Source organism: Nicotiana sylvestris, chromosome 11 (assembly GCF_000393655.2).
Source record: "Nicotiana sylvestris chromosome 11, ASM39365v2, whole genome shotgun sequence".
Taxonomy (NCBI): domain Eukaryota; kingdom Viridiplantae; phylum Streptophyta; class Magnoliopsida; order Solanales; family Solanaceae; genus Nicotiana; species Nicotiana sylvestris.
The window spans coordinates 148382790-148410512 of NC_091067.1; the positions used below are offsets into that span (position 1 = coordinate 148382790).

Consider the following 27723-nt stretch of genomic DNA (forward strand, 5'->3'; position numbering starts at 1 on the left):
TTTTATCATTAACTTAGCCCCAATCCGCATCTGCGATGCATCAGCCGCACCTGCGCCATCGCAGGTGCGATCCATTAACCGCTTCTGCGGTTTCTTGACTCCCCAGCTTAATTCCTCTTCTGCGGTTTCTTTCCCCGCATCTGCGAGGTCGCACCTGCGGTCCCCAATCCGCAGGTGTGGAAATACCTGAAGCAGAAAAATTATGTAGCTTCAACAACATCTCAACTCCCCGTCAACCATCCGAAATCACCCCGAGGCCCCCGGGACCTCAACCAAAAGAAACAACATATCCCAAAACCGTATTCAAACTTATACCAATCTTCAAAACACTTCAAACAGCATCAAATCAACCCAAACACATCGGATTCAAGCCTAAGTTTCCAAAATCTTTCAAATTCCACTTTTGATCAAAAACCCAACCAAACCATGTCCGAATGACCTGAAATTTTGCATACACATCCCAAATGACGCAACGGAACTACTGCAACTCTCGGAGTTCCATTCCGACCCCAATATCAGAATCTCACGTATCAATCGGAAAATGCCAAAAATCTCAATTTCGCCAATTCAAGCCTAAACCTTCCACGGACTTCCAAAATGCATTTTGATCACGCTCCTAAGTCCCAAATCACCTAACGGAGCTAACCAAATCATAAAAATTTTGATCCGAGATCATATACCAACGAGTCAAATCTTGGTCAAACTTTTCAAATTTCAAGCTTCAAACTGAGAACTGTTCTTCCAAATTCATTCTGATAACCCTGAAAATCACAACCAACGATTTACATAAGTCATAATCCATCACATGGGGCAAGTCATTCTCGCGAACTGGCGAGCAAAGTGCAAAAGCTCAAAACGACCGGTCGGATCGTTACATCCTCTCACACTTAAACATACGTTCGTCCTCGAACGTGCCCAGAGTTGTTTGAAAAGCCAACCAATCGCTGAATAACCTTACCATGCACATACCCCGGGGTGATCCCACATCACCCTATCTCATATAGGTCCGATAATACAATGTAACTGAAATTTCACAGTCCAATCTTGCCCATGAACCTTAGAACTACATTTTCACTTCTGAAATCAGCCACAAGATCAAAATCTCACATCTTTACTCTGAATAAGCCCGAAAAAGCTATAATAATCCATACCCGCAACCTCAATGCAATTACATGATGTACCACATAATTCAAATGCTTGCAGCGATAACTTCTAATCACAGCAGCTACACACAACAACCGAATACCGATAGAAACCTCTTATCAACTAAGGTCTAATTCCAACACTTTCATAAACTGCCAATGATAAATGAAACACGCAGTAAGCCATAACCGTTTTCTTAGATCAACCATTCATGAAGCCATTTCTCCTTTGGCAAGACCATAGCAAATTTCTGCGCCAAACCTCGATGTTATCCTTCCAACATGCTGAAATCAAATCTGTTTGCAATCATTAAAGACCCCGACGATCTCGTTTAATTCAACACAACTACTCTGGTGACATTGACTCATCAATACAGACTAAAGCCCCGACTTGTGCAATTCGTGCACCAATAAGCCACAATCCGAGCTTACTCAAATCATGAAAATGACTCAAATGAAAGAGCTGTATCACAAGCTCACTAGTACCACCACAACACAAGGCTGAGAATCCGTCACACATCGTAAGAATAGAATACACGAATCTAACCTACAGGATCATACTTCCACATAGCTTCGTTCTAATGCGCGACCTCATCCAAACACTGGTCCACATGAGACAACTTAAGTTACTATGCTCAAAATCGACAACTGCACGTAATATGATGTTTAGATCCAAAGCGATCATTGTAACTACAGCGAAGCAATTACATAACACCACACAACTCGAAAGGACATAACCGATACGCCATCCACCGAGCAATACCTAGTACTCTTCCCACTCGAATTCCATTGAGAGTCCCTAGCCGCACCACATGTGCCTATAACCAACAAATCCTAACGGCTCGCAACACGGAAAGGTAACTCATAGATCCCCTTGATTACTAATAGCTCAATAACAACTGAATCAACACATCCCTTACCAATAGCAACTCGAAGTCAACAAAGCCGTCTCGATGCCGAACACACATCTATATAGGTCTACCAATGAACCACACATTAACTCTAGTTACCCACAACGGATAAATCATCCTCCGAAGGTTCACAATGACTGAATCATAGCACATACTATCATCTGATTAACTTACCCACATCTTTGCCGTCCACAACCACGAGCTAACCTGTATATGAGAACTTCTAGTCTCCAAGTCCATAAAGCACACGAATTACCATATCTGATCCCAATTCCGCTGCTTGCATATATAACACACCTCTAGTACTCAATCATTCCACGAGAGATACTCTAAAATTCTTCTGTGCCACCAAGCAAACTCGAATATCAGCAGCCAAAAGTGCTGTAATACTACCGAAGTACCATCAACTTAATCACATTGCCTTTTTCTGAAACATATACCCTCGTCAAATCACCTCAATTACCATTACCATTTACTTAATCATCTGAAGAGTATTCCCCAAATCATCTGAAGCTCATTTCTCTAATTATATGAAACTGCCCGTGCTGCCTAAGAATTGTAACCTTTCTTTCAGAAATGATCCGTGACCTTACACATGCAAATCTAAGTCTTGCACAACATACTGCATATACCATACTGTCCTAAGGTAAACATGAGAACTTCATATCCATTCCGAGCCACATGCAACTACGTACTCAACTAGCCAAGAACTTTCTATTGGACCTCAGCTGGGAGAAAATCACTATACATCACATGCTCTTCATGCCCATGGAAAATACACACCTCTAACCGTGGTAGAATCATCAAGAACTTTCCGAATTCCATTCGCACAAAAACTTAACTGTCAGAACTGAATCCTTATAACTCAACCAAGCTACGAAGGCCACTAAAACCCCAAGAGAATTGCCACGAAACACCTGTAGAAACTCATTACCTCGTAACCACTCCAAAGGACTAATCATATCTTCACCATGCCGATCCGACCTACTATCAAGCTATCCTATTTATCCTAGTTCCTTCTACATTACCTTCAAATTGATACTTTTCCTTGCCGTAACACCATAATTCCTCAACCCAGACTCACCACATGAGACCCAAGCGTAAAACCACACTGTCTAAGGCTCACAAGCCGTCGAACTCTATCTTAAATATTCCCAACAGCACCACGTTCAAAATGTTTACCCTGAAGAGACTTCCTACGAACCCAAAACCATTACCTTCACCTTCCTGATACTGATATATAGAATCCCATAATTAATATAGAAAATACCACAAGTCTTGACAGCTTCTAATGAAAACTCAGCTTTTAGCCACATATACAACTTGAAAATACCCAATTGTTACATGTAAAATCTTGAACACATTAGAACCATTCTCGAGAGTCATTCACTCTACTCAAACCGTAATTAGCTCGATCAAAAGAACCGAACAACCTGTGCCTCATTAGCACTTCAGACACTGCAGAATGCAACCTCATCCCAATACAACCAAGCAACTTCCTACTCTATGCACCCAACATCCTTTACTAACAACAAATCAAGACATTCCGTGATTCTCACACACCTATGAAGCATACTACAACCTTTGTCATAAAAATTTCCTTTACTCGAGCCATCCTCCGTCTCAATCTCCGTAGGCCATAACTGATTCACCGGTACACCTCAAACTGGAACCAACATAGCACATAACCGTGCAATCAACTAATCAATAGCAGACTCCCCCACTTGGCTCGAAGCCATAGATCAAAACACACTCAATAACTCATAATGCCTATGCTCTATTGCTGCCCTAATACCATAGTGAGATTAAACTCAACCCTTCAAACACTCGTGAAACACAAACCACCTGGTACTTTAAATCTTATGCAAATCTCGCATTCACTCTCTTAATAGTTGAACCCCACTCTCTTAAGCAACCCAAATTTAAATTGCAACACATATATTACACTTGTAAATGATATCTCCTAACAGACAACATAAGGATCACACAACCTCAGAACACTTCGCAGGAGATGACCCACCTGCTTTGCCTCCAACTAACATTTCCGTATACCTTCCACCGTCATAAATAATACTTAGTCACTTAGTCTTTCTAAGTCTGAACTCATACCGCAAAATGAAATTTACTTCACCCCCAACTAGGAAACATGAAAAGATTCTTCACACGCCCATAACTCGGGGCTATACTTCGAATCAAGATGAAATCAAACACCCAATGGTTCTTCTATCCTCCAGCAGACCCTCCTCGTCGTTTCCAAATCATATGAATACATCTCGTAGTCACATCACACTCATCACATAACTATCCAGTCATTACTTCTACCAATAGGGTATTACCGAACGTGTAAGTTTAAAAACACTTGCTCACACAATCAACACCTTGGTGCTCAAGCTATAGGCAAAAATTCGGCCTCGAGTCCTCCAGACTAGCCCAACATCAGCACACAGAGATCACATACCACCCCTCGATCAGGGAATCACAAGCCATCGATGCACATCTGATACCGAGCGCTCATGCGCACCTACGAACGCGTGGAAGGAATTTCAAGAGTTACTTTTCAAGATGAATCAAGGACGTAGGATAAGAATTCAAGAATGTAAAGTTTTTCCTAAAGGTTCTGCAACCTCTCGAGGATAAGTACAGACGTCGTTGTACCGATCCACGAGACTCTACTAAACCTGCTCATGACTCGTGAGACCTATGTAACCTAGGCTCTGATACCAACTTGTCACGACCCAAAAACCGACCCGATCATGATGGCGCCTATCGTGAAACTAGGCCAGCCGACACAACTCCCGAATCAACCATTTTCCAATAAAAGTTGTTTTTATACTATTTATAAACCAATAATCTCATATTAAAACTCAAAAGAAAAGTGTGGAATAATTACACAAGCCCGACATCGGGGTGTCACTAGTCATGAGCATCTACCAAGGTCCGAGTACAACAAGAGTCTAAAAATATACTAAACACAATAATGAAAATGAGAGGAAGGAAAGCAGTGCTGCGAACGTCATGCAACCACCTTGCTAACTCCGACGACTCCGCCTCTGCACAATCAACACCTGCTAGCGGGTTCAGAAATACCTGAATCTGCACACGAGGTGCAGGGAGTAATGTGAGTACTCCAACACAGTAAGTAATAAGAGTAAATAAAGATTGAGCAGTAAGAAACGATGAATCCACATTATGAATCCACTGAATCTGCGCCATTGCAGGTGTGATCCATTAACCGCTTCTGCAGTTTCCTGACTCCCCAAATTAATTCCACTTCTATGGTTTCTTTCCATGTTTCTGCGAGATCGCACCTGCGGTCCCCAATCCACAGGTGCGAAAATAAAAGAAGCAAAAATATTCTGCAGCTTCAACAACATCTCAACTCTCCGTCAACCATCCGAAATCACCCCGAGGCCCCCGGGACCTCAACCAAAAGTACCAACATATCCCAAAACCTTATTCAAACTTATACCAATCTTCAAAACAACTCAAACAACGTCAAATCAACCTAAACACATCGGATTCAAGCTTAAGTTTCCAAAATCTTTCGAATTTCGCTTTTGATCAAAAACCCAACCAAACCACGTTCGAATGACCTAAAATTTTGTACACACATCTCAAATGATGCAACAGAACTACTACAACTCTCAGAATTCCATTCCGATCCCTATATCAAAATCTCACCTATCAACAGGAAAACGCCAAAAATCTCAATTTCGCCAATTCAAGCCTAAACCTTCCACGGACTTCCAAAATGCATTCCGATCACGCTCCTAAGTCCCAAATAACCTAATAGAGCTAACCAAATCATAAAAGTTCCAATCCGAGATCATATACCAACGAGTCAAATCTTGGTCAAATTTTCCAAATTTCAAGCTTCAAACTGAGAACTGTTCTTCCAAATTCGTTCTGATTACCCTGAAAACCAGAACCAACAATTTACATAAGTCATAATCCATCACACGTGGCAAGTCATGCCCGCGAACTGGCGAGCAAAATGCAAAATCTCAAAACGACCGGTCGGGTCGTTACATGCCCTTCTTTCTCTCTCTATTCCTACTTATATGGGGCATTCCCCTTACCTACTGAAAGTACAAATACAGAGAATATTCCTCTGAATATTCCTTAGAAATATCTTATTATTAAACTAGCCGTTTTGGCTGATCTGAGTGCTTGACCTCGACATTCCCTGCTCGTCTCGCTAGTGTTGCTTCTTAAGCATGAACTCGGCCTAACTCATTCTTAATCTCCCTATTTCAAGCGAGGTCCCTTCGACTAGATTTTGACCCATACAGTTAGTCTCTCCATCCGCCGGGGTTGTTTTTGGACGAGCTTGGTGGGCGTACTTCGCCAGTTGTAATTTTGAAAAATCTGAGCACATTGGCCGAGGAGTGACCCTTTTATGGTGAGGTGATTATGTGGCTCTTCAAGAGCCGCACCTGACCGTTACGTCAATTTGAAATGACATCATTTCATCATGTGTCATTATGGCGCATATTCCCAATATGTTACATCATTTCCCGCGCCTCTTCCATTTCAAAATTAAATGAGGCGGCGTTTGGGTTTTCTCAATTGGGGTGCCCTTATTCTTATAAATAAGGATAGGTATTCCTCATTTGAATTGTTGCATTTCTATAGCCTTTGAAACCTGAGTTTCCTTCTTCAAGTTTCTAGCGTCTGTGTTTTCTTTCTCCCTTCAACATCTTCTGCTATTGTCATCTCTTATATCTTTGCATTTATTTTTCATTCAATCAAGAAAATGGCTAGTACTTCCTCCGATCCAAAAACGTTGGCTATGGATGCACCTCCTCATGAATAAGGACCAGTCATGGTAGAAGATGAAAACTTCCCCATCGTGGATGAGATACTTCCACGTTCCGGGAAGGCTAGGTTCGACTTCAAGAACCCACATGAGGATGAACCTGAACCCGTCATTTCTGAGATGGATGCGGAATACTGCATTTAGGGCTAAGTGGCGAATCCCAGCCCACGTTGAAATCATCCTCGCTGGTATTGATATAGTGCAAATACATCGCCCAAGGTATTACGCATTTTACACGTACCTGTTTGTTGTTGGTTACACACTTCCTCTTCCTTCCTTGGCAGATTTTTTGCCGCTTTTACAATGTATTCCTAGCTCAGCTTTCTCCGTACATATACAAGCTTTTCCTCTTGCTTATCAAGTACGCGGAGCTGGCCAACTGTGGTATTTCTCTCCGCCATCTGCTTCACCTCTTCGCCCCAAGTTTTCATAAGGGCACGATGATTCATATGCGCCACCGCGGGACCAAGGGGTTGGTGGTGTAGATGGACGATAAAACTAATCGTCACTTTTGGGAAAATTTCTTCTATGTGAAAATAAAGCACGTGGTATCGAACCCCAACGGATTCCCCGAAGAGTGGAACTTTGCTCGTAAGTATTTTTCTCCCAAATGGCTTCGTTGTTTGTTTTGGGAGATCTGATCGTTTTCCTTCTCTTTTGCAACTGAGCGGGATCCTCCTTTGCCAGTCATTGATATTCGTGACTGGGTGAGTCAAATTTTGCCTCATATTGTGGGGATTCGCGAGTGGTCGCACTTTAATGAGAGGTTTGGGCGTAGACCTGCGGCTGGTGAGTTATTTTTGACATTGTTTTGATCATAATATCGTCATTTCTATCCTCTTATTTATCTCTCTTTGTTCATAGGTCGGAGGGCTTCAAGGAGGGCGAGGGCTCCTACGCCTACTTTTCACCAGTTTGGCATTTCAGTCGAGCCCGTACTCACTGCGGCGGTAAGTGAACCTGTTTAGGCCGCTGCTATTCCTCAAACCTGGCCTCGTATGGTCCTAATCGCCAGGTTGCTGCCACACTAGCGGAGATTCCAGATTATATAGTATTTCACTTGGTCGATGAGTTAGACCATCACGAAGATGGAGAGGCTCCGCTATAAGGGCGAATGTAGAGGTTGATAGGAGAGTGGTCGGAGAGGAGCCGGTGAGGAGTGGGCCTAAGTTGACCGTGGCCAAGCCGATGGGCGGTATGTCCTTGGATGTAGAGACCGCGCCTCTTTCGGTCACGAAGATCACCTCTGTGGAAGAAGGATGGCGACCAATAACGTCTGTGGTCAATCCTCGGAGTGGTCCATCAATGTCAAGGCAGGCCAACGTTCCATCTTTGGTTGAGGAGAGGGCAAAGAGGGTGATCGTTGATGATTATAAATCTGGCTCCGATATCAATCCCGAGGAGGCGAGGATATTCGACGAAGGGCTTACGTGGGTGGAGGTAAGAACGGATGGATCCTCTCGCTCGATCGTAATTCCTTTGGATTGCAATTTGTTGGAAGATATGGTGAGCATGGTCCCCTCCTTTGCTCCTCTTTGTTCTGTTGCCGAAAATAGGATCCTTCAGGTGCTCCAGGATTCTGACCTGTCATTTGACATATCCATGATGGATCTAAGGGTAAGTTTATTTGTATCATTTCTGCAACTTGCGTCTTTCTCTTCTCTTTACTGATCTTCTTCATACTCTCTTTTCTTTTTCAGGATTTCATTTTGGAGATCGAGAGTGCCTGTCGAGAAGAGAGGCAGAAGGTCATTTTTTAGAAGATGGCTATGAAGTATGTCCATTACCATGACAAGTACCGTGAGATGCATGCACGATTTAGAGTAGGTGGTAACCCCCAGTCCCTTAGAGACGAGTTGGATCAGAAGGACGAGGAGCTTGTGCAAACTATTGGCAGGTGCAGTGAGTGTCGCGCCCCTTTTTCCTTGCGGAGTCTGGGGTTTCGACATTTTTGGGACAACTCCTTTTCTTTTGGAATTGGGTAAGAGATTTGAAGAGTCGCCACCTAACGGATTAAGGTGTATTAGGGCACCTAAAGCAAATAACTCATGAAAACAGTTTACATCACTAAAGATTGGGTAAGGGCTCGAAATTACCTTGAGGGGAAGGTGTTAGGCACCCCTCGAGGTCCACAATGGCGGGTCTCGGCCAAACTCAATTAAGCAAATTAGTCTTAAAAGAAAGTTAAACAATTTAAAACAAATAGATAATTACTTTAAAATAAGAATTAAAGGGGGTCCTACGTTTTTTAGCCTATAGGATTATTTCCATGCATTACTTGGTAACTTTCCCCAAATTGGGTTGTTACGTATAGCATTAGCGCACATGTCATCATCTCATTTACTACCCGATTACTATCTTTCAATTGTTACCTAAGCGTTCTAGTAGTTTCTAATGCGTACCTTATGTGTGCACTACCCGTCCCTTACCTATAGTCCTGGAGGTGTTTAGGACTTCTATTTTGGATGGATCTAGACTCACCTACGTTGCTTAAAAATGAGAAAACTAAGCGACAAACAAAATTCAGATAGGACTATCATGTAAGGAGCAAATAAGGGGGCTCATGTTAACCTCCATAAATAGCCAACCAATGCACGCAATTCAAACAACACAAAGTTTTATAGTTTAGGATCCTATAGACAAGAAATCTAAATGAAAATGAATAGAATGTACCACAGCTTTATTAAAGCGAGCAACGATTCCTATCAATTTGCCTACTGACTTGTTAATACTTCGTATCTGGGCACGTTTTCAAACGACAAGAAATTACAATTTTAGTCTCAGAATTCTTTAATTACCCTATCAGTTTGTCTAAGTGTTAACTGGGCAGAATCTTATAAACATGGTATCTAAACTGTTACTTAGAGACTACATTTTATAAATGAGTCACTGATTTTAATAGACATATTCTATCTTTCAGATCCTACAGGCATGCTTTCTAATTTACAGAATTAATTACCCCTATAGGCATGATTTCTAAGTGCTGAAACTGATAGTTAGTGTTATCTCCTATGGACATGGTATCTAATGCAAAACTGATTTTGTATTTATTTCTTATAGACATGATATCTAAGTGCAGAACTGATTTCATATTTGTTTCCTATAGGCATGATGTCTAAGTGGGCAGGGACATTAATAGAATGTCATACAAATTTAGTAATTTGCACAAGGAAGATCTTATATACATGATCTCTAATACATATTGAGATTTGAAAATATGCGGGAAATATGGGTTCTTGATGCAAAATTCATAAAACAACATATAAGTATGATTTCTAGGATGCCAAGTATGAAACTCCAGATTTTCTAACAGTGAGACAAGATCCTATAGGCATGATTTCTAATGGTATGCACATAAAGAATCACAAAAACCTACAGACATGGTTTCTACCCGAACCTGACAAGGATATATAAAAATCCCTCACTAGCTTTTACTAATAACCCCATATCTGTTTTTACAAGAATTATTACGTTATTATAGACCAATATAAATGAATTACACAAAGCTATTCATTACACTATAGGGAGCTTAGCAGGCCCAACATAAACCTGAGAGCCAGGCCTTCAGTACAACAGTCTTGAAACAGTAGCAGGATCCACAACACCTTAAGCCAGACTTCCAGTGTGTCAAAGTTCCCAAAGAGCCTCAAGGACCCCGGGCAATACTCACACTGGATCCATACATTCAACACAGAATTCATAAGAGATTGGAAACCAGCTCCAATATGTCAGAGTTCAAAGGAGTCTCAGGGATCCTAGGCAGTGCTCACACTAGAGGTAGGAACCTAGATAGCTAAGAGTAGAAGTTTGAAAATAGTATATGTAAGGGGGAGGGGACAATTTTAGAAAAATAGTTTGGTTTTTAGGAATAAATAGGTTCAAATTAAAAAGAACAGAGTCCATATTTAGCAGATTGGTATTAGTTCAGACATGGATGATATACCAGAATTAGAGCAATCACAACAAGGGCAGAAATACTTGAATTATAGACAAAACTGACCACACATATTGGCAATACCTACACCTGTTCTGAATGGGGAGCATACAATTGAATCCATCAAGGTTTCACATTAATAAAGGTTACTGAGTTTATTAATTATCACTAGGTGGGACCATATGGGCGTATATTGAACAGAAGTATGCTGAAGTTTGAAATAACTAATCAAAGAAACATATATCACAGGGTAGAAAGAGTTAAAGCATACTAATCTAGAAAGAAGTAAACAGAAATCATGGGCCAAACATGCTAAGGTAAACTAACTACACAAGCACATAGAACAGAGTAGGTTAACAAGAATTAAGGTATACTAGTTAGGAAGAATACAAGCAGGAAATATATGGCAAACAGAAGCATATCGAGGTTTGAAGTAAACTAATCATATAATCACATGGGACAGAACAAGATAACAAGAACTAAGGCATAACAGTTTAGAAAGAGATGGTCAGGAATCGTGTATCAAATAGAAGCAGGTTGAGGTCTGACTGCATAAACATATAGAGTAGAACAAGATAACAGGAATTAAGGCATACCAGTTAGGGAGAAAGTAAGTAAGAAGGTGAAGGAAATTGGAATCCAAGAGTCTAGCCTTGGTTTTCAGCCGGCTAGACAATGCAGCAAATCAGAGTGATAGAAAGAACTTAAGTTATGTAAGTGTAAGTGTGTAAGTGTAGGTGTGAGATTGTGTGTCTCAGCGTGTATGTGTTTGAGTCTAAGTGTGTGTCTAAAATATGGACAAGGGAACGACTTTTATAGCATACAATAGAGTAAAACCAATAAGGTAGTGAACCAATCACACACAAATAAGGTATAAAAATCAATTAACAATCAATTAAGGTCAGCATGAATCAATTAACAGGACAGAATCGAGTAAGTATCACTTAATTTAAGGAAAATCTCACATGGAATCAATCAGTAATTAAAAATAAGATTAAATAAGGTAAGAACTAATTCCAAAATCAATTAGGAGTCAAAATACAAAATCAAGCCAGTAGTACGGATAATTAATCCCATAAATAAGGCAAGAACATGTAAAATCTTAATAAGAAAATGCGGGTACTAATTTCAAACCCTAATTTAGGTAAGTAAATCAATTAACACTTAATTGACAGAATTAAAGGTAAACGGGCAAGAGACAGTAGAATAAATTGTCAAAGAATCAAAACCTTAAGAAGTACAAAGATATATAGATGGAGCTTGATTAAATCAAGTAAAACTTAGTCGGAAAAGTAAATAAGAAAATCAGAGATGAAAACATTTAAATGCTGAAACCGTTTTTGCATAAATCCATCAGAAATCAAAACCCTAGCTTTTAGGATAAATGAAATCGGTCAATGATAATAGTAAAAATAGAAAATTATAAGGGAGAAATACCAAACATACACAAAATCACTTCAGATCTAAAGAGATCTAAACGGATTCAACCAGAAAATAGCTAGGTTAAAAAAATAGACAGAAGCGAATCAAATCTGGTTTGAACCAAAGATTTGAATCCCCAAAAATACGAAAATACTCGTACTCACAGGTATCAAAGTGAACATAGACGGAATAATCGAGAAAGGAGAGACTTTGAGCCAGATTTGGTTCGAGTCTTTTGAGATTCACATCAAGCAACATAGAAATTGTGTAACCAGTAGAGAGGTGAGGCCAGATAAGGCATGAAATCGAAGGAAAATCCCATGAATGAAGGGGGATATCAGTGACGACGGGCTAGGGTTAGAGGGGGGTGAGAGAGAGAAGAGATGAGAGAAGGGATCCAGAGGCGGCGGGTTAGGAGAAATGAGGGTAGGGTTTGGGGTTTGGTACATTAAAAGGGGTCGGTTGATTTAGGGTTGTTGATCTTCTGAGATCAACGACCAAGGTTAGATTTAGGCAGGGCGGGTACGGGTATTCGGGTTTGGTTATGGGTTAATTTAATTTAATTGGGCTGGGGTGGAAATTGGGCTAAGGTCCGAAAATTAAAAGAGGCTATATTTTAAATACCTAATTAATTTGATAAAATTATTTATAAAAATAGCCAAAAAATATTAAAAAATCTTATTTATGCATAAAAATGATTTAAAATAATTACTTAATATTATAAAAATATAAAAAGTCATTTTCCGTGCAATTAATGTAATTATGCATATATGCGCTATTATTGCAATTATAGCCTAAAGATACAAATATAATTATGCATAAATAATTAAAGCTTAATATAAATATAAATGATAAAAATTAACTAATAAATCATTATAAAATTATTTATGATGCAATTAGTAATAATTTAGATAATAAAATGCTGGAATAAATTAATTAAAATCCTTTTAAAAATTATAGAAAATTATGGGAAAATACTGGTTGATGTTCATGCACTATTTTGAAGGTATATATGCGTTTAAAAATATATGAGGAAAAAATTGGGTATCAATATCGAGCTTGAGGGGTTGCTTAGGGCCAAGGGCGAAGAGCTCGAGGTGAGCAAGGGGGTCATGGCCGAATGCGTCGACCTTCAAGCGCAAGTGACGACCTTGCGTGTTGAGCTTGAGCAAAGCTCAATTAGAGTTGCCGGTCTGAGCAGTGATGTCCGAGGAGGCTCGAGTAGCGGTTGGCAGTGGCGTTAGAGAGCGCTATCTGTGTCCTTAAGTCTGAGCGTGAAACCGACGCGGAAATGGTCGTGCTGAGGAAGAAGCAGCTTAATGAGCGGATTGGTGGGCTTGAGAAAGAAGTTGAGAGCCTAAGTGAGCAGGTCACCGCCCTTGAGACTGAGAAGGCACAGTTGTTGGTTCGACCTCTTCCTCTCATACTTCTGCTTTTCCTGATGTTCCTCGTGATTTATATGAGATGTGGATCCATGCTAAGGAAAAGCTAGACATATATAGGAGCTTGATGGCGGCGGGGAAGGTTCCTGAGGCCGACTTTGAAGATGCCCGTGTTAAGGCACGTGATGCAAGGCTTGCCTGTGGTTATGACCCCGGGGAACAACGACGATGAAGAGGACTTGGACGGGCTTGCATACGATCCTTGGTACGATGATGAGTACGTTGATGGCGCGGGCGAAGGTGGAGATGGTGTTACTGGGCCAGGCGGTAAAGGTGGCGATGGTGCACGCGGAGATGATGCAGTGTGATTTTCTTGTACTTAGTTTTTTACTCTTTTCTCTTTTTTTTGGAAGGGGGGGGGGGTATTTTTAGCCATTTGTAAGATACTCTCTATTTTGGAATGGAATGACTATTGTCTTTTTGTTGTATGTTTTTGGCTCTTTTCGTTTTTCTTCATATGCTTTTTCCTTTGTAAGAGTTCCTTACTTAGTTGGCATGACCGAGGTCAAATGTCGGTTAATTTGATCGAGGTCGAACACTGGTTGATTCCTACAAGGTCGAATGTTAATAAATTTTGAATGAAGTTGAATGTTAATGAATTCGTACGGAGTTGAATAAGTAAATGATAATAGGAGTTGAATTAACCTTTTTGTTAAACTAATTAAGTAAATGATAATAGGTAAATTCTAGTTAAATATAATAAGACCTAGATCCAAGATTGATGGGTAGTAATAGCCTAGAAACCGCATTCAAAGCTATTTAAAGCCAAAAAGTGGTTTACTGATATTCTTGTGAATAAATGAAGGAACGAAGACAAACAATAAATATGATGGATGGCAAAAACTGTAAATAAAGAGAATAATTCACCCAAATGTATAACGAGGAGGATGATTCTCTTTCTGACAATGATGTAAGATAGTAAAATGTGGGAAAATCAAATACTTTATCGGATCTGGTGTGGGAAAGCTTGGAACAACACAGCAAATCGAATCTTGTATAAAGATAATGTTTGTAGTTATGTGAGAGTCAACTTTTCTAGAGAGAGCTTATCAATATTGAAAGTTAGATGCCCTTCTTTCTCTCTTTATTCCTACTTATATGAGACATTCCCCTTACCTACTGAAAGTACAAATACAGAGAATATTCCTCTGAATATTCTTTAGAAATATCTTATTGCTAAACTAGTCGTTTTGGCCGATCTGAGTGCTCGACCTCGACATTCGCTGCACGGCTCGCCAGTGTTGCTTCTTAAGCATGACCTCGGCCTAACTCATTCTTAATCTCCCTATTTCAAGCGAAGTCCCTTCGACTAGATTTTGACACATACAATGTTAAACCACCAATGCCCAAGAGCATTGTTCTAATAATGGCAGGGGCATACGCACAATTTTTCATAAGTGGTGTCGACATTTAAAGTAGATAAAGAAAAAAATATAGTAACGACATCATATTTAAAAAATAATTACCTTACTACAACTCTCCTCGCCGAGTTTTCATATTTTGGAAGGTATTCATAATAACCGAATTAGCAATAAGACTAAATACATCCTTTTTTATATAAGGCACCAAACAACTACTCAAAAACTCATCATCCATTCGACTCCGCAAATCGGTCTTAATCAACTTCATTGTCGAAAAAGCTCTCTCAACTATAACAGTAGCAACTGCCGAAAAAGCTCTCATTGAGTAATTGTATCCTACAATGCATCTAACTCTAATTAATATAAAAAGTACGCTGCTTCTGGAAAAAGAGAAACTTGTTGCTCAAAAATTTAAAGGAAAGGAACGAAGCTGCTGAGCTTCAAACTCACGACCCCTGCCTCACATTTCAGGTAATTAACCAGTGAACCAATTAGCTTGCTTTGAGTAAGTGGTATCATTTTATTTTACTTGTACACGTTTTTTCTTTAGCAGATTATTGCTATATATATATTTAATAAAAAAATTCGACGAAGCGATGTCGGATGACACCGCTTTAACCAGGGTAAATCTGCCCCTGAATAATGGATAAAGAAACTTCTTATTTTACCATGAAAATATTGATCAATACAAAAAGTTCTGGAATAACCATGTGGAAAATTTACTATACAAAAACCAACAACAACATTATGTGCTTTCAACTCTATCATGGCAAAAGCTGGCAAGTTGAAGAAAATGAAACTTACCGTGGTCTCTTTTTTCTTCAAGGCCAATCGTATCTCAACCGTATAAAGAATTTGTGAAAATATATCGACATAGTACCATGATTTGGCTGAGAATACAATGAGTTATTACAATTTTCCAGCATACAACTCTTCATGTACGTTATTCTTTATATATTCATGTAAAAAGTAGTGCAAGAGACTTAACTAATAAGGAAACGAAGAGACTCCTGTCTGTGCATGAATGTTACTTATTATAAAATGTCATGAAAAAGCATTTAAGTACCATTGTTTCACTTCTAACTCCCTCTGTTTACTTCTAATGTAATTAAAAAAATTATTTAATTAAAGGTTTATTATTTTTCTTTAGGTATTAAATGGTAACTCAATTTTTAAAGGGTATTATTGTAATCTAACTTTGAAGGTAGGAGCTTCCTACTTTTAGTATGATATGATATGATGATATGATATGATGATAACTAGTCGAGATTTAGGATACTTCAATACAAATTAAAATGATAGGGAATACCGCCCTATACCCGTATTCCCAACTACATATTTTTTCTTTGCGGGAATCTTATTACCTCTCTAAACTTATTTTAAATGGAATTATTTGCACCGTTAACGCTGACGTGGCAGAGCGTGTGTATTTCTGAGAAGCAAGAAAAAACGATTTTTAGATTATTTTTTATTCCTTTTTTATCATTTTTTCTTACTTTTTTTCCTCTTCCTTTTCCTTTTACTTTTTTTTTTCGTTTCTTCTCTAATTCCGGCGGATATTCATTCATCGGCGACTTTGTCTAACCGTTTTTCTTCTATTTATTCTTTTCACACACAAATTAAATGCTCAAAAGGAACTATTCATAAGCAAAGCGAAATACACTCAGATTTGGGGGGAAAATTCATCATCAGAAAACCTTCCCACACCGGAAAAAAATGATGTATTGAAATTTCAATTGGAAAAAGTTTTCTCAGCTTATATTCGTTTTTATTTCTTTTGCCCTTCCTCCCACACATAAATTACACTTTCAAGAAAAATTTATATATATATAAAACAAAACACACTTAGATCGGGATAAAAATCTGTCGCCGGAAAAAAAAATTCGCTGGAAAAAATGGTGTTTGTGAAATTCCGACGACCACCATTTTATGCCGCCGGTGACCAAAATAAAAAGAAAGAGAATGAAATAACCAAAAAAAATGAGAATAATAAGAAATAAGAAAAAAGGATAAGAAAAAGAAGGAAGAATAAAAAAAGTACTAAAAATACATGTGGGCGCGCGTGTAGCTCACTACTTGCCAAGAGTTTGGTTGTCAGCGTTAAGGGTGCAAATAATTCATTTAAAATAAGTTTAGGGGGGGTAATAGGATTCCCGAAAAAAAAATGTGTAGTTAGAAATTCGGGTGTAGGTCAGGGGGTACTTATGCATTTTTCCTAAAATGATATTATATTCTTTTTTTTTTGTCCTTTTAGAGACATCCAATAATAATAATAACAATCATAATTGTGAGAGAAATAATTATAAGTGAGAAAACAGACAATTGTAGGTATGATTTTTTGTCACGGTGCCTTATTATAGTTTATTTGCTTAAATTTAAGTGATATCGTTTTTTTTAAGGAGAATAAGCAACATGATGGAACTATGGTCTGTATTGTTATGATTATCTAGTTATTTGAGTTTGAGGTAACTAATTATGTGCTTGAGAATATATATCTTTTTTACATCATCAAAATATCTTAGGCCTAAAATAATATGGAATATAATCTATCATAACAAAAATGCCACCAAGTGTTCTTTAAGTGTATCATTTTTATTTGTATATAGTAATATCTCACCGTTATTATAAAAAAATATAGCAATCTACAATATATATATATATATATATATATATATATATATATATATATATATATATATATATTAAATATACTCTTACGCTATTAATATATAAATCGAAGTCTATTAAATTTATGATACCTTCTCGAACAATCAAAATGAGGATGGGAAGTGTTATGGTCATCTACTAATTGGCGATTGACAAGCAATTTCTCCAAGATACAAGGAGTAAAATAGTAGTATAACTTTTTCAAGCCATTGGTTAAATAAAATATTTAGACAAAGGTCGGAGATTCACCTATATTATTACGATACTTTTTCCTCCCTATACCATATATGAAACCTTATTACCAAAATGTGCATAATTTTATATTTACCCGCCATATTCATAGTTATTCTACAAAATATATACCATTCATTAAATACCAATTATCAGGAGCTGATTCCTTCCCAATTAGGTGCGCTACAAATCTGGAACTAAATATTCTTCCAGATATTCCTATTTAGGCGCGCTACAATTATGAAAGTAAATATTCTTCCAGATATTTTCCACCATTGACAGCCATTAAAAAGCTTGAAAGCTTTGAATTCAAATTTGGGTTTTCAAAAATCATTATTTGTTTGGATTGGGTGTTGTTGAAAATAATCGGAAATATGGTTTGGAGTTTATATCTCAATTTTGAGAGGTTTTGGTGAAGATTAAACTTGATTTTGACTGAATTTCGGATTGAAACTCGAAAAAGAAGAAGAAGACATATTGCAAAAATTGTAGATAAATTGTAGAATATTTGTATTCTGATTGTAGATGCTTTATTTTCTGTTTTCACAAATAAAAAATGGCTAAAACTTCTATAAATCTTCTGCAAAAACGCAATTATGTCGAAAATCCCAATTAAACTACAATCGAATGGGAATTGAGATATTAAAATTCAATATACCCAGTTTGTAGATATTTTGTAGATGAATTGTAGATTATTTGTATTCTGATTGTAGATGCTTTGTTTTCACAAATCAAAAACGACTAAAACTTCTACAAATCTTCTGCAAAAAATAATTTACAATTTATCTACAATTTCTGCAATATGTCTTCTTCTTCTTCTTCTTCTTCTTCTTCTTCTTCTTCTTCTTCTTCTTCTTCTTCTTCTTCTTCTTCTTCTTCTTCTTCTTCTTTCAATATGAAATTCAGCCAAAACCAAGTTTAAATCTTCACCAAAACCCCTCAAAATTGAGATATAAACTCCAAAATATATTCCCAATTATTTACAACAACACCCAATCGAAACAAATAATGATTTTTGAAAACCCAAATTTAAATTCTTTCGTATTCGGATCTCTTATCTCCCCAGCATATCTACCCCATGGCCTTCTCCTTACGCCTAAGTATCTGCAATTGTTCTGTTGTTCCTTTGCATTTTGAGTACTACTTATATTGCTGCCATTCTTTCGTGGTTTTGTGCTCTTGTTATTTGAAGAAGTGGATGATTTGATGATATTGATATTCAAATTCATTAACGTGGGGGGTGGGTTTGGGAGAGAGAAACGCGGGGGTGAGGATTTGGAGGAATATACGGTAGCGTTAATTAAGGAGTAATATACAGTATATTAATTGTACAGTTAAAACATATTATGGTATATAATTGATAATTAAGTATATTAAATATAATTACATCAAACCTTAAACATTGAAGGTCATATAGTTTCCTATATGCCATAGGAATGTAAAAATTCCTATTATTATCGCAATAATAGTCCATTCCCATTCGGAGGTCAATTTTTAAATTCTCTAGAACAAACGGGAAGGTTATGGAACTACAATAAGCAAAAGTATAATAACCAAATCTAACGGCTGTAAACTCACGATCAGAACTTTCTGGAAATAAAACTTCTCCTTTATAAACCTCGCGCTTTTCCACTCCATTCTCCAATCAGAGAAATTTGCTTCATTGCATTGCAAAAAACTTGAGATACTCTTTTTCTTCGTCTTTTTCGAACTCTCTGTTTTCGTTCTGAGTTTTGTTTTCTGATTGGTTGAAAGATGGCCGGAAAAGGTGAAGGACCAGCGATTGGGATTGACTTGGGTACGACTTATTCTTGTGTGGGTGTATGGCAACATGATCGCGTGGAGATCATAGCGAATGATCAAGGGAATAGGACGACACCGTCTTATGTTGGTTTTACTGATACTGAACGGTTGATTGGTGATGCTGCTAAGAATCAGGTGGCTATGAACCCCATTAACACTGTCTTCGGTATGTAAAAACCTCTCATTTTTTTATCTGTCTAGTTTTTGGTTGCACGCATTACGTTCTGCCATCTCCGTTGCCCATTCCTTGGTACTTTGAATTTATTGAGTTTAGTGTGAGTAGCATTGACTTATTATGAATTATTTTGAAATCTCTGCTTATGTTATTTGGTAGAAGAAATAAATTAATAAGATTGGAATACAGTTTGTGAAAGTTGGAAATTTTTCGCTTCTTTCTGAATTAATCAGCGGTTTGGTGATTGATTTTTAATTTGCTGACATGACTTGGGCTAATTGTGATTACTTAACGACTTGTAAGATTTATTGGTTTAATGTCACTCAAGCGTCAAGACCAATTATTTTTGGTAGATCTTTATGAATAGTGGCGAGCTTATAAGCTATGGATTCATCTCAATCCAGTATTTAGATGCGGAGCATGGATATATATGTGAAACACCATTACAGTTTTAACAAATATTATGTTATGAACCCATAATTCCAATGTCTAATGCATTCAATTTTAAGAATTATAAATGTTGAACAAATCAAGTTTAGATCGCCTTTGTAATTATGAGCATCATGATGTCTTCTTTGTCCTATCTTTTTTGGTTAGGTGGAGATTTGTATGTTAGTGTATCAATGTGTGTGAGATTGAGAGAACATCTTTAAATTTGAGTTACAACTAAATATAGTAACTCTTAAGGATTGGAATAAATAGATTGAGTTCATTTAATTCACTGAAACTAGTTTGGGATTGGAATTTTGGAGTTATTGAGTACTGGAGTGTACGCCTAACTTGTCTTAAAAGATAAAATACTGAGTATTTGAAGAAAACAAAACTAAAATTAAGTAGAATTTTCTATAGTAAATTCATGTGGTCCACCCCTGATAGTCAAGATTCAAGTGTAGCTATTCTTGTTGGCTGTTGCATATAAACGATTTCTCTAGATTGGTGTGAACTTCTCTATTAATTGGATTTATGATATGTGTTTCATAAGGAGCTTATTTCTGATGAGATTTTGGAAATTTTTGTGATTACAGATGCTAAGCGATTGATTGGGAGGAGATTCAGCGATCCTTCTGTGCAGAGCGATATGAAATTATGGCCTTTTAAGGTAATAGCTGGGCCTGGTGACAAGCCAATGATTGTTGTAACCTACAAGGGCGAAGAGAAGCAGTTTTCAGCTGAGGAAATCTCTTCTATGGTACTCACCAAGATGAAGGAGATTGCTGAGGCTTACCTTGGTACTACAATCAAGAATGCAGTTGTCACAGTCCCTGCTTACTTCAACGACTCGCAGCGACAAGCAACTAAGGATGCTGGTGTCATTTCTGGCCTTAATGTGATGCGTATAATCAACGAGCCTACGGCAGCTGCAATTGCCTATGGACTTGACAAGAAGGCTAGCAGTGCTGGTGAGAAGAATGTGCTTATATTTGACCTAGGTGGTGGTACTTTTGATGTTTCTCTTCTTACAATAGAAGAGGGTATCTTTGAGGTTAAAGCCACTGCTGGTGATACACATTTGGGAGGTGAGGATTTTGATAATAGAATGGTGAACCATTTCGTTCAGGAGTTCAAGAGGAAGCATAAGAAGGATATTAGTGGAAACCCGAGAGCATTGAGGAGGTTAAGGACTGCTTGTGAGAGGGCAAAGAGGACACTCTCATCGACTGCACAGACCACAATTGAGATTGATTCTTTGTATGAAGGTATTGATTTTTACTCGACTATTACTAGAGCGAGATTTGAGGAGCTGAACATGGATTTGTTCAGGAAGTGTATGGAGCCAGTGGAGAAGTGTTTGAGAGATGCCAAGATGGACAAAAGCAGTGTTCATGATGTGGTTCTTGTTGGTGGATCAACTAGGATCCCCAAAGTTCAGCAATTACTTCAAGATTTCTTCAATGGAAAGGAGCTTTGTAAAAGCATCAACCCGGACGAAGCAGTTGCCTATGGTGCAGCTGTCCAAGCTGCAATCTTGAGCGGTGAAGGTAACGAGAAGGTTCAAGACTTGTTGCTGTTGGATGTCACTCCTCTGTCTCTTGGTTTAGAAACTGCTGGAGGTGTAATGACTGTGTTGATTCCAAGGAACACAACTATTCCCACCAAGAAAGAGCAAGTGTTCTCTACGTACTCAGACAACCAACCTGGTGTGCTGATCCAGGTGTACGAGGGAGAACGAGCGAGGACCAAGGACAACAACCTGTTAGGCAAATTTGAACTCTCTGGCATCCCCCCTGCTCCAAGGGGTGTTCCTCAAATCAATGTCTGCTTTGACATTGATGCCAATGGCATTCTCAATGTTTCTGCTGAGGACAAAACTACTGGACAGAAGAACAAGATAACCATCACCAACGACAAGGGTCGACTCTCCAAGGAAGAGATTGAGAGAATGGTGCAAGAAGCTGAAAAGTACAAGTCTGAAGATGAAGAGCTCAAGAAAAAAGTAGAAGCTAAGAATGCATTGGAGAATTACGCTTACAACATGAGGAATACAATCAAAGATGACAAGATTAGCTCCCAACTTCCGGCTGCTGATAAGAAGAAGATTGAGGATGCAATTGACGAAGCTATCAAGTGGCTGGACAGCAACCAACTTGCAGAGGTGGATGAATTTGAAGACAAGATGAAGGAGCTGGAAGGTATCTGCAATCCAATCATTGCTAAGATGTATCAAGGCGGCGCTGGTGGAGCTACTATGAATGAAGATGGTCCTTCTGTTGGTGGCGGAGCTGGTAGTGGAAGTGGTGCTGGACCAAAGATTGAAGAAGTGGATTAATAGTTTTTTTGAGAATCTGTTTATCTGTTTTTTATTAAGTTTTTCGCGAGAGTTCTAGTAGTTAAGCTTTCTTTAAATGGACGCTGTTTCCCTTTTTGTTGTTAAGATGTGCATTTTCATATAGAAATCAAAGAAAGCACCAATTGTTGTTTTCCTACAAATTTAGTGCAGTGATTGAATTGCTTTTTCATTTCTGACAAACACATCTTCAGCTTGTTGCCCATCTGCCAATGAGTTTAAGGTTTTTCTTTGTGACTGCTAGAGTTCCACCAATGCTAAACGAATGCTCTAACCAACCAATTGGGCTACGAAAGTTTGTTGTTCTTTTATTTTAGTTTAAAATAATTGATTTCTTGTTACAATACTACGGGTGAATTTGTATAAAATTCAAATATAGCTATGAATAGCAACTTTCTAAATACAGTTATGAATGTTAAATTCAATATAAATGTTTGCAGTGTCGCCTAATCTTTTTTCCCCATCTTTAGGGCCTTATGTTAATTATTCAAATTTTAGTACACTGAATTTGTAAGTATGCTGACGCCCAGCCTTTAAAATCAGATTAGATTTTCTCTCTTTCCCTGTTATGGTGCTTTTTGTTTCAATAACAGTGACTCTGTATAAATAAATGGATGAAGCCTCTTAACATGGAAGCTTTCTTATCCAACAAAAAAAAAAGGTAAAATATGTGCAAATCATCAGATGATACATTATTGCAATTGATTAAAAGCAGCAAAAGAAAAGACAAAAAGATCATAAACTTGGAAGCGCATTCATAAACTCCCAAGAAAAGCAAAAGCGATTAGGGAAATATATACTGTAGAGAGAAAAGCTCTAAAGACTAAATTCCAAAGCTTCATTTAATCTAGAACAAAGGAGACTGGCACGTCTGAGAATTATAAGCTGGTTTATTTCATTATCTGATTTAGTTTACATTTATCTTCATTTGCATTGATAACACGTTTCGCCATGCATCACATAATAGGTAACTCTAAGATGCTCATTATCCAAACGTAACACATGTAAGAACATACAACAACATACCCAGTATTATCCAATACTGAGGAGTCTGGAGAGGGTAGTGTGTACGCAGACCTTACCCCTACCTTGTGAGGATAGAGAGGCTGTTTCCAATAGACCATCGGCTCAGTAAAGCATAAGCACCACATTAATGAAAATATAAACAAGAAGGGACAGTACCAAAAAGTTTAGAACATACAAAGATTATAAATCAAAAGTACAAAAGATCGTATAGTCTAAGAACATTAGGTTGGGGCATTCTCCATATCCCTAGAGCCAACAAATATCGGAATATACAGTGGAAAAACAAAGCAGCTCTGTAAATCCATGGCTTTTGGCATTTTGTTTTTTCTATAGACTATTCAATATCTGATTCATTAAAAATGGCTTACATATATATGTCCACTTACATTCAGGTTTCGCTCTGCATCACATTATAGACGACTCAGCAGTGCGACAGCAGTCTTAAAACAGCAGCAACAAAAGGATCCACATAAGTTGGTATGATCATATATGAGGCCCTTAGGCTGATTAGCTGATCAAAACCAGACTGACGTTGCACGATTAACTGTTGGCTGTAGCACATCCCTTCTAGACTAATGAGCTATAATCTAGAGCTCTCTCAAAATGAAAGAAGCAAAACCAACATAATTAGTTGAGTAAAATCAAAAAAGCCCACCTATTCAACAAAGATTGAATTTCCCCTTAAAAACTTAAACTTAAAAAAGAATGGAAATTAACTATCAGGTCTAGCTTACACTTTTGCAATCAATACCTAGCTCACGACAGCACAAACTCATTTGGAGGGCGAAGGCAAACAGGAACTTCATGCACTTCTGGAGTTGTGCCATGTTTGGGAACTTTCAATTCAAGAACTGTCCCGCTGTTGTCAAAATAGGCTTCTAGTTTGGCGTCATCAGGTATTCGAGTTGGAAGTGGAATTTCCCTTGTGAACTCTCCTGGAGGACAGTGCTCTGGAGATGGATCGGTTAGTTTGAATGTTCTACCATTTCTCAGCATGAATGGGGGGCATGCTGTACTAACAGATGTTATTTTTATAATGCCATGATCAATATTGTTCCACCAATGAACTTTCACCTTTTCACGATCAACGAAAGGTAGGGTTATCATAATCAAGTATCCTCCCTCGTCTTCGTATATAGTTCTTGCAGCAGCAACTGGCCCAGACACGTTTTTCATTACCCCAGAAAACTCATTCATCCAAGATGGTTCAATAGTATGTAGTTCTCCGTCTTGATGTCTGTTTGAACTGGGATTAGTTGACAAGGAACAATCTTCATCACTTCCATGAGAAAAGAAGTCTTTCCTTTTCTTACCACAATCAGACGAGAGATCTAAACCGTTGCTGTTCACATGATTTGATGGTTGAGTTGACAAGTTGAGACTAGTTCCATTTAGTAACTTTTTCGAAGGGAGATGAGAATTGCTCTTTGGTAAGGGAATGGGCCTTTGAAGCTCAAAATCTGTATTGGGAAGGTTCCGCCAAGAACTGAAATCTCTGGCTTCGGGCGGGATAGAAAAGTTCAAATCCCTGCCCGTAAGTTCCATCCACTTCTTCTGCTCTTCCTCGTCAATACATGATAAATTGGGCGATGGAACAAGCTCAATTCCATGCAAACACTGCGGATTGGAGAGGCCTCTATAATGTTTACGCTGCATTTTATGAGAGCGCATGAACCCCTTATCAACGCTAAAAGGAAACGGACGCTCACCCTGCTTAGAATGGCCATTCATATAACTTCTCAACTGCATCTTACCCAATGCATTTTCAGACCTCTCCTTAAAAACCCACATGTACATATTCTCCATGTCATGTTGAACCAAGAAAACATCAAGTTGGAGATCGGACTTATCAAATCCGGACACCCCATTACTATCTTGAACAAAGTTACACTTAGATCTCTCCTTCAAAACAGGCTTAAAGTAGAAATTGAAAAAGAACCAAGCACCCCAAACACTATCCAATCTCTTAGCACATTTCCTTCCAACTTTAGGCAAATCAAGAAGCTTATCACATTCATTAATTTGGTGTCCAAGTCCAACATCTAGCATATCAAACATGTCGTGGTTCCAAGATTGAGGCAGAGGGCTACTCTCCACGGATAAAGGAAGATTAATATCCGGTGGCCTCGATAGCACAATTTGCCTATTCATATCTCTATCTGATTCCTCATGTGATGTAGCAATTGAATCCATAGACAAAAATGTAGATGGGTGATAATTCTCTATTGACAAGCTTGTAATTAAGTCTTCCCCCATCTGTCTACCCTTATTTGCACCACTAATTCCTCACAGTTAATACCCAATTTCACTATGTAACATCAGCACCTACTGAAAATCAACAAAAGCACATCATAACTACAAACCCCATATACACAAGAACACCTTATACACACAAAAAAAACAGCCCGCTGCACTAAGCTCCCTCTATGCGCGGGTTCGGGGAAGAGTCAGACCACAATGGTATATTGTACACAGCCTTACCCTGCATTTCTGCAAGATGCTATTTTCATTGCTCGAACCCGTGACCTCTTGATCACATGACAACAACTTTACCAGTTATGGCAAAACGGACCACAAAGGTCTATTATATGCAGCCTTACCCTGCATTCCTGCAAGAAGCTGTTTTCACGGCTCGAACCCGTGACTTACTGATCACATGACAATTTTATACACACTATATAGGAAAAAATTCAAATATTTACCACAAAATCAAGATAAACAAACATGGGTATTACCAAACATCAGTAGAAAGGGTGTTTTATGCTATAAAGGCGAGATTTTTACAAGCAAAAACTGTGCAATGAAAGGCTCTTGAATTGGATAAAACCATATAAAATTGGGTAGAAAACTACGGAAAATAAATCAAAGGATTATTAAGGATTACCTTTAGGGAGATTAACTTAGAATCCAATAAGAGTTAACTGTAAAAAGATCTTTACAAAGAATGCTCAGCGAAAAATCCACGGCTAGAGAGAGAAAGAAGAGAGAAGGGGGAAAGGGGAGGGAGAGCGCTTTGAGATTGAGGGAAATAAACGGTGACGGATACCGTTAACTTTGACGGCGTTAATGAGAAACAACGAGAAGAACCGTAACGTCTAATAAGCAAAATCTAGTAGTGATTCGGGGACCACGAGATAGCTGATGAATGAATGATAATTTCATTATAAGTAATTTACCTTTTCATTCTGCTGAAAAATCAACATATGATAAGTATGTTATGAAATAAAGACCGTAAAGTAAAGATAAGTATAGAGGGAAACTGTTATATTATTCGAATTCAAACTGATGTACATAATGAACTGAAATCTCTTCTATTTATAGAAGAAAGGAAGCTGCTGTGTAAGTTGCTACTATACCAGACATGGATAATCTTCTACTGAGATCAATGTTTATCCATAATGGAGTACTGAAAGGATAAGCTTATTATACCCGATATGAATAATCTTTTACCGTGGGTAATGTTTATCCATAACTGGGTACTGAAAGGATAAGCTTATTATACCCGGTATGGATAATCTTCTACCGGGGGTAATGCTTATCCATAACTAAGTACTGAAAGGATAAACTTATTATACCCGATATGAATAATCTTCTACCGGGGGTAATATTTATCCATAACCAGGTACCGAAGTGATAAGCTTCTTCAAGAAGCTTATTTCCAATAGAGTACTAAATAGATAAACATTTTTACGGTGGAGTCCCATATGGATAAGTTTCTTCAGGAAGCTTATTTACAATAGAGTACTAAATGAACATCCATAATATAATATATTTATAACACTCCCCCTTGGATGTTCATTAAAAGATAATGTGCCTCATTAAAACCTTACTAGGAAAAACCACGTGGGAAAAAATTCCAGTGAAGGAAAAAGAGTACACATATTTAGTAAGACGAATTGCTAGGTGCCTCATTAAAAACCTTATAAGGAAAACCCCATGGGCAAAAACCTTAGTAAGGGAAAAAGAGTGCATCGCGTATTTTACTCACCCTGATGAAAACCTTGT

The 27723-nt window shown here is 38.1% G+C and overlaps 2 protein-coding genes across 3 annotated transcripts; one reads left to right on the plus strand and one right to left on the minus strand.

Moving 5' to 3' along the window:
• Positions 1-19571: 19571 nt before the first annotated feature.
• LOC104232482 (heat shock cognate 70 kDa protein) lies at positions 19572-22835 on the plus strand. The gene is made up of 2 exons (XM_009785707.2): positions 19572-19898; positions 20933-22835. The coding sequence occupies exons 1-2, from the start codon at positions 19685-19687 to the stop codon at positions 22672-22674; spliced, it is 1956 nt and encodes a 651-aa protein (XP_009784009.1). The 5' UTR covers positions 19572-19684; the 3' UTR covers positions 22675-22835.
• A 1091-nt stretch (positions 22836-23926) lies between these two features.
• LOC104232481 (uncharacterized) lies at positions 23927-26753 on the minus strand. Of its 2 annotated transcripts, none has more exons than XM_009785706.2 (2): positions 26603-26753; positions 23927-26043 (listed from the first exon to the last, which is right to left on the minus strand). In XM_009785706.2, exon 2 carries the CDS (start codon positions 25972-25974, stop codon positions 24475-24477), a length of 1500 nt encoding a protein of 499 aa, XP_009784008.1. In that variant the 5' UTR covers positions 25975-26043; positions 26603-26753; the 3' UTR covers positions 23927-24474. The 2 variants fall into 2 exon arrangements, with proteins under 2 accessions (XP_009784008.1, XP_009784007.1); XM_009785705.2 differs by having other exon boundaries at positions 23927-26046.
• Positions 26754-27723: the final 970 nt, after the last annotated feature.